This window comes from Trichoderma evansii (genome assembly GCF_050947405.1).
Source record: "Trichoderma evansii strain SZMC 28006 chromosome Unknown GGI43scaffold_14, whole genome shotgun sequence".
NCBI lineage: Eukaryota > Fungi > Ascomycota > Sordariomycetes > Hypocreales > Hypocreaceae > Trichoderma > Trichoderma evansii.
The window spans coordinates 14721-24068 of NW_028145192.1; the positions used below are offsets into that span (position 1 = coordinate 14721).

Here is a 9348-nt window from a genome sequence, read left to right on the forward strand (position 1 = left end):
CTCACCAGCGACTTACATACACCCATATCAATGTAGCTAGCTAGGTCATATGCATAATTACATAGTATATTTATTTAATTACCGGAAGGCAGCCTTGACGTCGGCCCTTGGCCATTCGAAGATTACCTCGCCGCTATAGACATCAGTTATAATCCTACCTATCCTATTCTCAACACCAACATAGAACTCCTCGCATTCTTTCAAGACCCTGATAACCAGCCCACGGCTGAGAGTTGGGTCGTCTGCATCGCCGAAATGTTTTTCTACACGTTTCCGTAGTGTTTCAATTCCCTTTCGCACCTCCTTTGAATCATAGGAGCCCAGAACCTTGTTAAACGCTGCTTTATTGTTTGAAGGTTGTCGAGCAATCGCCATTGCCGATTTGCCAGTTTGTAGCTGCGCTTCAATATTTTCAATTTGCTCCAAGAGTCTCCCCAGAGGCCGCCGCATCACTGTGTTAAGATATAGTGCCATGTGTTCATGATATTCCGTGTTTGCTTGTGTTTTCCAACCCTCCAGGACATCCAGGCCGCGAGTGTCAGTCTCTTCAAGAAAGTGATTCATGTTTTCAATCAATAAAATGTGGAAGTTTAGAGCTTCTTTATCCTCCGGATCAGCCGTTCCGCCTGCAACTCCGACTGCAGGGTGCTCGCGTGCAATAACCATTAATGATTCGAACATTGTCTTCAAGATACGATCATACTCCCGATCAATTGTCCGCCGCAATATTTGATTATGATCTACTCCAGCGATCATGTTCTCTACGGCAGTCATGAATGCGGGAAAGATGCGAATGAAAGAAATGACACCCTTGCGCTTCTTGATTTTGACCTTGGTGTCCTCGATAGCACGGATCTGTTCGTCAACAAATTTTCTGAATTGTCCCTCCAATGAGACATGTAACTTTTGGAGAAGAGCATTGAGAAAATCTTGATTAGATTGTCCCATTTCAGATAATTTCCTCTCAAGTGTAGCAAGCACCCCAACTCCTTGCCTGTGTCCTAGTTAGTTATGTACAATATGTAAGTGATACTCGTACTTACAGTGGATCTTGAGCAATAGCCCATTCCATAAGCCTTCGCAACTCTGCCTCAAGAAACGCAAAAATGGTCTCCATGGATCGCGTAACACGACGGGCAAGTTCTCGGTCGGGCTCCATGAGCCTGTGGCGCCTTAAATCGCCTCCACGGCGATCTTGAGGAGGACATGCCGCAACTGCTTCAGGGAAATCCGCCTGCTCCAGCGTCGTCGCATGGAAGAAATCAACAATAAAATTTTGCTCCATTTCAACCAGAGGTAAAAGATCATCCAGAACACCAGAGAAGATTTCGTAAGGTAGGCTTCTAGTATCAGCGCCATTCCTGTCAGCATGTACTTTGGTACTGCCACCATCCGCCAAAGGGGATCGCAGCGCTTTAGCCAATGTTTGGCTACGCTTAACTGTCAATTTTCGAGCTGCTGTAGCCACGCCTTCCTGCTGTTTTTCAACCTGGGACGAGAAAATAAACTCTGTTTCTTCTCCCGTAAGTTTCCTTGCATTTTTTCGCCATAGCGTAACAACGTGCTGAAACTCATGCTTATAAAGGGGAGAGCTCTTGTCTTGGTAGATCTGCATAAGATGGCTCCAATTTTCTAGATCTGCATCTCTTGCGTAGAGCATCAAAGGGCTATACTTCCACAAAAGATCTCGTCCAACACTGTGATGCGCAGGATCAATCTTTTTAGAAAGTGCACCGTCTAACGCTCGCTTCGTTTCAACATAAGCTTCCCCGAATTGTACGGCCATGAAATCCAGTAGTCGTTTCATGAAATACCTGCTCTCATGCAGATACATTTCTCTCTTTTCTTGCACTATCCTCATCTCGCCATAATTACTGTTTAGTCCCAAGGCATTGTCTGCATCCAGGACAGAGTCCACAGCCTTCGCAGTGTCATCAACCCCAAGGGACGGATCGATTTTAGTCATAGCTCTAAAGAGCGTGACAAGCGAGAGCTCGACTTCTTCCAAGCCACGAGGACTGTCCAGGGGCGCTTGTTGTAGTGCTTGTAGATCGTTGGAGGTAATAGCACAAGTTTCTAGGAGAGACTCTAGCTCTTTCCTTAACAACTTTTGATTGGCCGTTTGTACCTGTAAGCCTTGGCCTTGGGCTTCGATATAAGCAATATCATCTGATAGGGTCTTGAAGGTATTAGTCGGAGCTGAAGTATTTGGCGTCGATTGAACTTACCGATAGTTCCACTGAATATAGCGTGAGCAGGTTATCTAATTCTTCACATTCGCTCATAGCGAGGTCAATTCCTCGCTTGATAGTATTCACCCTCTCATCTTCTTCCCGAAAGCGTGCTAGCCATCCTCCCGCCTGGGCTGTGTTTAATTCTCGCTCAAGGTCATTGCTTATATCGTCCATGCTCAAACAGTGCATTTGATCGCCGGGAACCCAGCCGAAGAAGTCTAACCATTTGCCGAATTCCTCACCCCGATCATCAAGTAGGTTCGGGTCAACACCCAGCTTCTGGAAATACCTGGCATCTTGCCCGACGACCGCAGGGTGACGAGAGGCTTCTTTCGGAATAGTTGCGTCTTTCTCAACTTCATTGGCTTCCTTAGTTAATTCTTGTGAACTTGCTTGGTTACTTGACTCTGCCGTTAATATTTTAACTTCTGGTATTGGCAAGTCGCCAGCTGGTGGCTTTGGAAGCTCAAGAGTCGGCAGATTTGTATCGCGAGATACAGGTCTAGGTGGCGCAGGGACGACACTTGTGATTCCGTCAGGACCTTCACTTGCCTTGGCTGCGATTTGTCGGAGACGTTCTCCGGCTCCTCCTGGCCGAGGGCGAAAAGCATTCGCAGCAGATGCAGCCTTCCAGAAAGCACCAGCAACGTCTCCTTTAGATTTTTTGGCTTTTATCATAGGGCCTAAGCCAGGCCGTGTTTCCTCTTCCGCAGCCTCTCCTATAGATTTTTTTGATTTTATCATAGGGCCTAAACCAGGCCGAGTTTCCTCTTCTGGTTCGCTTACTATTTTCTCAGGAGTAGCATTGTTTGCACTTGGTTGGTCAGAGGCATTTGTATCTACTAGCGAGGCAGCGGGGGAGCCTTTTATGTCGCTGTTAATACTGGCATTCCCTGGCTTTTGTTCCACATTGTCCGAAGTGTCTGCTACGTGAAGCGGGCCTTCTTCATGAGCTCTACCAAAAGCCACCCCTGGCTGTAACACCGATGGGATTGCTTGGGGGGGAGCGCGATCGGAACTCCGAGGTGGAGGTACCACTGGCTCTCTTTTAGCTGCTGAACTCATTAAAGGAGCAGGAACCAAATCCCTATCCTGCGGCCTTGAAGGATCCATAGGAGGACGCCTTCTTTCAGGAGGTGGTTTGCTTTCTTGCGGTGGGCGAGTTGTTGCAGACATAGGATCGTGAGTTGGTTCTGGAACACTTCGAAGTTCACCAAGCCCACTAAGACCACTTGGCCCGGCCATACCACTGCGAGAGCGTGGAGGAAGGCTTGACACATCGTCACTTTTTGTTGCAACGGAGTTAGAAATAGACTCCTGGCTTTTGTTGTTCTGGGCCGTCCACCGGGGGACTGATCGCTCTCTAGATGCAGTAGAGTCGAAACTTCCAGTAGGAGACATGGTGTCGTTCGGTGGAGGTCGAGAAAGAGGGGAAGGCCTAGGATGTCGAGGCATTTCTCCAGGGCCAGCTTTGGGGGCGGTCGAAGTTGCGGTGATGCTTTGCTGGCTAGCTCCTGAGTCGACCGTTTGTTGCCGAGGCGAGGCGCCCGTTGGTCGTTTGCCAGCCCCTAGAATTTGATCCAATTCCTTCTGGTCGAATCCCGATAATTCGGGCAACCTGCCCCCCGTATATTTGCCATAGATCTTAATTAGACTTGCAATGAAGAATTTCTTCTCTTTTTCTGTTTGGGCTTGCCAGAAGTAAGGCTTTCCTAGCGTGACGAGGAAGCCTGTTTCCCCAGCCCGATCCCGCAGACTTGGAGGAACCTTGGGCCCTGTGTAGGACTCTATATGCGAGAGGTCGTCCAGGTTCCATGTTTTGCCAATTGAAAAAGATCCACTGCTATTTTCTTTGGATTTGTGTACCCGAACCCGCCCAGACTTTCGTACCGCTACGACGATAACTCTAGGCTTCTCAGCATTATGACCCCGAGCCTCAGGAGGAGGCGGCATCGACGAGTGTGAAGAGAATTCAGTAACGCGGATATGGGTAATATAAGTTTCTTGCACTACAACTAAAGTCAGCAAAAATATCGTCTTTAGACAAATCCATGGAGATCAAGCCTTACGCAAGCCATCTGTATCCTTTTTGTTGAAGCAGCTCTCAATGATTCGGCGCTTTTCGTCCTCAAACCTTTCCGCCCTGTTGGCAGCTGCGTTGGAGCTGGCTACGTTCGTTTGATCCATGTTGACATTCAAAAAGGCGATCGCTATTAAACCTCAAATATCAGGTTAACAACACAGACAAAATGGCCTCCTCAAGCATTGTGTGCAAGCTATGACGCGTGCCAGACCGTGAGCAATGCTAGTACAACGAAGCTGCAATATCAATGTCACTCGTATTAGGGATGGATGGAAAGACCCCACATTTAGGTTAATTAGTACTAAGCTCAAGTAAAGTATCTAGTAAAGTACCTATAACCTACTAAGGTACCTACTAAACTACCTAGGTACATAGGTAATACTAATACACTAATATCGCATATAAAATCAAATAAAAATATAATTAATAAAACTAAAAAGACAATATTTTTATTTTTATTTTAAATATACTTATATATATATAATTATTATTAATAACACTTATAATTTAAAAATTTTATATATTTAATAAGTTAATATATTTATAATATTTACACAGTAATTTTTATTTTAAATAACAGCTATGACTTAATACTTTAATATACAAATTTTAATTATATAATACCTGTTATATTTATAATATTCCAGCTACTGGCCGCTTGTATTATACTAAGCTTTGTCCCTCTCTTAATGTCTCAACCAGGAACACTAAGCAGCAAGCTAACCAATCAGCAAGCTCCATTATCAAATCCAATTCAAAGTCTTGCCACCAATCTTCTACCAGCTTTCACTCTGCCATTTTGCCCCCCCTGCCAACGTATCGCAACATCACCATGCTGTCTGCCAGAGCAACGTTTCAAAAGAGCAGCAGTCTCTCTCGAAGCGCTACGAGAGGCTTAGCAACCGTTCAAGATGGCGGCCCCGCACGAACATACGGAGGGCTGAGAGATCAGGACCGGATTTTCCAGAATCTCTACGGACGACTCCCCGTCAACCTCCAGAGTGCTAAGAAGATGGGCGATTGGCACAAGACTAAGGAAATCCTTTTGAAGGGCGACGAATGGATTATTAGCGAAATTAAGGCATCTGGTTTACGTGGACGTGGTGGTGCCGGTTTCCCTTCTGGTCTCAAGTGGGTATGTCACGACCTTCGACCTTTAATGCGACGTTGACGAGATTCTGACACCAAAACAGTCTTTCATGAATTTCAAAGGCTGGGAAAAAGATACGAAACCGCGGTACCTTGTGGTCAATGCCGATGAGGGCGAGCCTGGCACTTGCAAAGACAGGGAAATCATGAGAAAGGATCCGCATAAACTTGTTGAAGGCTGTCTTGTTGCCGGTCGAGCAATGAATGCTACCGCCGCCTATATCTATATCCGTGGCGAATTTTACCATGAAGCTGCCATTCTCCAGAATGCCATTAACGAGGCTTACGCCGATGGCTTGATTGGCAAAAACGCTTGTGGTTCTGGCTACGATTTCGATGTCTATATCCACCGTGGAGCTGGCGCCTATGTCTGTGGAGAGGAGACGTCTTTGATTGAGTCTATAGAAGGCAAGCCTGGAAAGCCACGACTCAAGCCTCCCTTCCCTGCCGCCGTTGGTGTTTTCGGATGCCCCTCAACTGTTGCCAATGTGGAAACTGTTGCCGTTGCGCCGACTATCTGTCGCCGCGGAGGAAACTGGTTCGCTGGATTTGGTCGCGAGCGTAACCAAGGAACTAAGCTGTTCTGCATATCGGGCCATGTGAACAACCCTTGTACTGTTGAAGAAGAGATGTCCATCCCTCTTCGTGAGCTCATTGACAAACACTGCGGCGGAGTCCGCGGTGGCTGGGATAACTTGCTGGCTGTTATCCCCGGTGGCTCCTCAACCCCAATTCTGCCCAAAAACGTTTGCGACGATCAATTGATGGACTTCGATGCCTTGAAAGACAGCCAATCTGGTCTGGGTACGGCAGCAGTCATTGTCATGGATAAGAGTACCGACGTTGTACGCGCCATTAGCCGCTTGAGCCATTTCTACCGACATGAGAGCTGCGGCCAGTGCACACCATGCCGTGAAGGTAGCAAGTGGACAGAGCAGATAATGAGCAGGTTTGAGAAGGGCCAGGGACGAGAGAGAGAAATCGATATGCTTCAGGAGCTAACAAAACAGGTTGAGGGTCACACCATCTGTGGTAAGTGCTGCTCTTCTCTTTACTGTGACCTTTCATCCCTTCTAACATGTTTTTTTAATAGCTCTCGGCGAGGCTTTTGCTTGGCCTATACAGGGTCTCATTCGTCATTTCAGACCCGAATTAGAAGCAAGGATGGAGAGTTATGCCAAGGCCAGCGGTGGACCAGCTTTGGCCGGTGGCTGGGAGCACAATTCAAGAGCTCAAGGAAGACTAGTTTCCCCGGGCCAGTAACGATGATAATTTGTATTTATAGATCATCTATTGGTATTCCATCGCTAACGGTTAGCCTGGGCGATATTGCACCATGTGTGATACGCGTCTTAATATGTAAAAGCTTTTTATTTCAAAGTGGATACGATTGATATTACTTTCTATTGGAAACGACAAGATTTGATCCGACTTCCGATAGTTGGGGGAGTTTATGTGACAGTGTATCCGCCATCCACACGAATATCAGCACCTGTTACGTATTGGCTGGCATCAGAGAGTAGAAATGTCACAGGGCCCATGAGATCTTTGGGCTGGCCCATTTTGCCTTGAGGAATGAGCGACACCCATTTTTGCTTCAGCTCTGGATTCTCGTCCATAATTTTCTCCGTTCTAAGCAAAGATATAAGTTAATTGGCCAATTCTGCGGCGAGAAAGGACCAGAAATGGTAACTCACAATGCGGTTAGCATGTATCCTGGCGAGATACAGTTAACTCGAATGCCAGCATGAGCCCACTCAACGGCAAGCGACGCTGCTAGATGACGGACTCCAGCTTTCGAAGCGTTATAAGGCCTAATTTAACTCATGTTTTTTCGTCAGTCGACTGGACCTTCTTCTACTAAATCTATTCGCGGCACTGTTGGGGTGAAGGAGTGCTCAAATATATCGGCATCACTTACGCTTGAGGCTGGGGAACATTGACAATGGATCCTGACATGCTGCCAATCATAACCATGCTGCCAGGGCTCTTCCTCTCCATCAGGTGGCGGGCAACTGAGGTAGCAAACAAATATGTGCCATCCACATTAACAGCCCAAAGTTTTCGAAGTCGATCAATCGGATAATTGACGGCCTCAAAATTTTCAGTGAAGCCAGCCGAAGTGACCAAGTTGTCTATTTTGCCATGTTGCTGGATAATCTCAGCTATGCAGGCCTCGACAGAGTCGGGGTCCGCTACATCGGCGTAATGTGCCGTCACTTTGGGAATGCTAAAAAGGAGCAACCAGGCGTGTTAGACAGCTGTATATAGGTACTGTGCGTGCATCAAGAGGGGTGCAGTTCTTTCACCCAGAGCCACTAACCGTTCTGCATTGGGGTTTTCTTTAATAAACGCATCTACAAGCAGCTTTGTCTGCTTTTCGGCCTCCTCCTCTGCTGTCGTGTTAGATGTCTCCAACGGAATGACGTAGGAAAAGTGCTTGAAATCTCACTGTTCATGTCGACCAAGGCTAAATCAGAGCCAGAGTAGACCATTCCCTGGCCAATCACAAGCCCGAGGCCCCTCGCACCTCCAGTGACGACGCCGACGTTTCCATCAAGAGAGAAGCTAGCAAGCGTGGGCTTGACATACTGGCCACCGGTGCCAATGACAGGTTTACTACTTGGGAGCTCATGCTCGGCGGGGTATTCAATCTCAATATCGCTATCTGTTTGAGAGTGGCTGCCGGGCTTGTCCTGTCGTGGTGGCACAGTATGAAGCTTTCTTGCTGCGGCCAATGGCAAGCGATTGGCCGATGTGAACGTAAAGGCTCGGCGAGCTGCGAGCCGCAGCATAAACGCGGGAGCTCTCACCGTCGAAGCCATGATTATCTCCTTGAGGGGAGGTTATGTACGGTCAGACGTCGACGCGGGAGAAGAGGACGATATATATATGCCGACGGCGTATATGCTATTCCCTTTACATCTCCCGATGTCGCTCTTACGGCAATATCTATAGTGGTGGAGGCGACTAAGGATGCTCCATGGAAAAACGTGGATAGCCATGGCTGTCGTACTGCTGTAGAGGCTGGTGTGGATGCCAGCCTTTAGCATTGCCACTTGTCTGCCATGTCGATCCGGCCGGCATATTATTCATGTTGCTGCTCATCATCTGTGGTGAAATCGGAAAAGACGCCGGGATTGAGCCCTATGCCCACTTATCCATCAAATAATGCTTGCTATTTCCAATTGACGTTCCTCTTATCACCCTCGTTCTGATAGCCCTACCCCCTTTATTTCACGATGCCGCCTTTGACGGAGCTTGCCGCAGACCTTTGATTCAACCACAAAGTTCTGGGTTTCCGCATCTCCAGTCTTGGGTGGATAGCAGGATTAGCGCGTGCGGGCACGAAAGCTACTGTGCATACGAAGCAGACCTGGGGGCGTTAGGCAGCAGGATAGGAAAACTCATCTTAAAGAAAAAAGCTGAACTCTATGCTAAGCTACTAGTAGGCACTGGTGGATGTCTCGTGACAATTCTGCAAAGGTCTTTCTCCAAGTAAGCTGTCTACCTACACGGGCAGCAGAGTGGTGGTACACTGCCGTCGGATAATGGCTCCTAGTTTTGTTTTCCTTTCATTTACTATTTTTTTTTAGCCGAGCGCTATTTAAATACAACCGATATATATCCATCAGCTCATATACATAATCAATCATCGTCAATGTTTTCTGTAACCCCCACGCCTATTTCCCTGTGCAGAGCAAGACTTATAAAGTCTGAGTGCTTGTTCCCTTAGTATGAAGCTACCTAGGTACATGCCTTGGTACCAGGCGTGCAGCGACACTCGGAAGTACCTGGTAGAATGTCAACGATTTATTAACCTACAACCTCAATGCAGAGTGTATGCTTTGTTCAAAGATTGTTATACCTTGTCGAAGATTT

The 9348-nt window shown here is 47.3% G+C and overlaps 3 protein-coding genes across 3 annotated transcripts; 1 reads left to right on the forward strand and 2 right to left on the reverse strand.

The window, feature by feature from the left end:
* Nucleotides 1-37: 37 nt before the first annotated feature.
* On the reverse strand, nt 38-4596 carry GGI43DRAFT_84542 (exocyst complex component Sec3-domain-containing protein). Its single transcript, XM_083210397.1, has 4 exons — nt 4304-4596; nt 2229-4243; nt 1044-2179; nt 38-994 (listed from the first exon to the last, which is right to left on the reverse strand). Exons 1-4 carry the CDS (start codon nt 4419-4421, stop codon nt 79-81), a joined length of 4185 nt encoding a protein of 1394 aa, XP_083059065.1. The 5' UTR covers nt 4422-4596; the 3' UTR covers nt 38-78.
* A 361-nt stretch (nt 4597-4957) lies between these two features.
* On the forward strand, nt 4958-7409 carry GGI43DRAFT_408412 (NADH-quinone oxidoreductase subunit NuoF). The gene is made up of 4 exons (XM_083206356.1): nt 4958-5452; nt 5511-6498; nt 6560-7279; nt 7387-7409. Exons 1-3 carry the CDS (start codon nt 5150-5152, stop codon nt 6727-6729), a joined length of 1461 nt encoding a protein of 486 aa, XP_083059066.1. The 5' UTR covers nt 4958-5149; the 3' UTR covers nt 6730-7279; nt 7387-7409.
* GGI43DRAFT_84613 (uncharacterized protein) lies at nt 6815-8750 on the reverse strand. The gene is made up of 5 exons (XM_083210398.1): nt 7919-8750; nt 7790-7859; nt 7388-7696; nt 7164-7280; nt 6815-7098 (listed from the first exon to the last, which is right to left on the reverse strand). The coding sequence occupies exons 1-5, from the start codon at nt 8289-8291 to the stop codon at nt 6918-6920; spliced, it is 1050 nt and encodes a 349-aa protein (XP_083059067.1). The 5' UTR covers nt 8292-8750; the 3' UTR covers nt 6815-6917.
* Between the last annotated feature and the right edge of the window lie 598 nt (nt 8751-9348).

Bases quoted from the DNA above. Each gene is read 5' to 3' on its own strand.
- GGI43DRAFT_84542 (XM_083210397.1), bottom strand. From the start codon at position 4,421: ATGGATCAAACGAACGTAGCCAGCTCCAACGCAGCTGCCAACAGGGCG. The intron at 4,244-4,303 runs GTAAGGCTTGAT...CTTTAGTTGTAG, and splicing joins AAAGGATACAGATGGCTTGC to TGCAAGAAACTTATATTACC. The intron at 2,180-2,228 runs GTAAGTTCAATC...AATACCTTCAAG, and splicing joins TATATTCAGTGGAACTATCG to ACCCTATCAGATGATATTGC.
- GGI43DRAFT_84613 (XM_083210398.1), bottom strand. From the start codon at position 8,291: ATGGCTTCGACGGTGAGAGCTCCCGCGTTTATGCTGCGGCTCGCAGCT. The intron at 7,281-7,387 runs GTAAGTGATGCC...GAGTTAAATTAG, and splicing joins AATGTTCCCCAGCCTCAAGC to GCCTTATAACGCTTCGAAAG. The intron at 7,099-7,163 runs GTGAGTTACCAT...ATCTTTGCTTAG, and splicing joins GGATACATGCTAACCGCATT to AACGGAGAAAATTATGGACG.
- GGI43DRAFT_408412 (XM_083206356.1), top strand. From the start codon at position 5,150: ATGCTGTCTGCCAGAGCAACGTTTCAAAAGAGCAGCAGTCTCTCTCGA. The intron at 5,453-5,510 runs GTATGTCACGAC...ACACCAAAACAG, and splicing joins TCCCTTCTGGTCTCAAGTGG to TCTTTCATGAATTTCAAAGG. The intron at 6,499-6,559 runs GTAAGTGCTGCT...TTTTTTTAATAG, and splicing joins TGAGGGTCACACCATCTGTG to CTCTCGGCGAGGCTTTTGCT.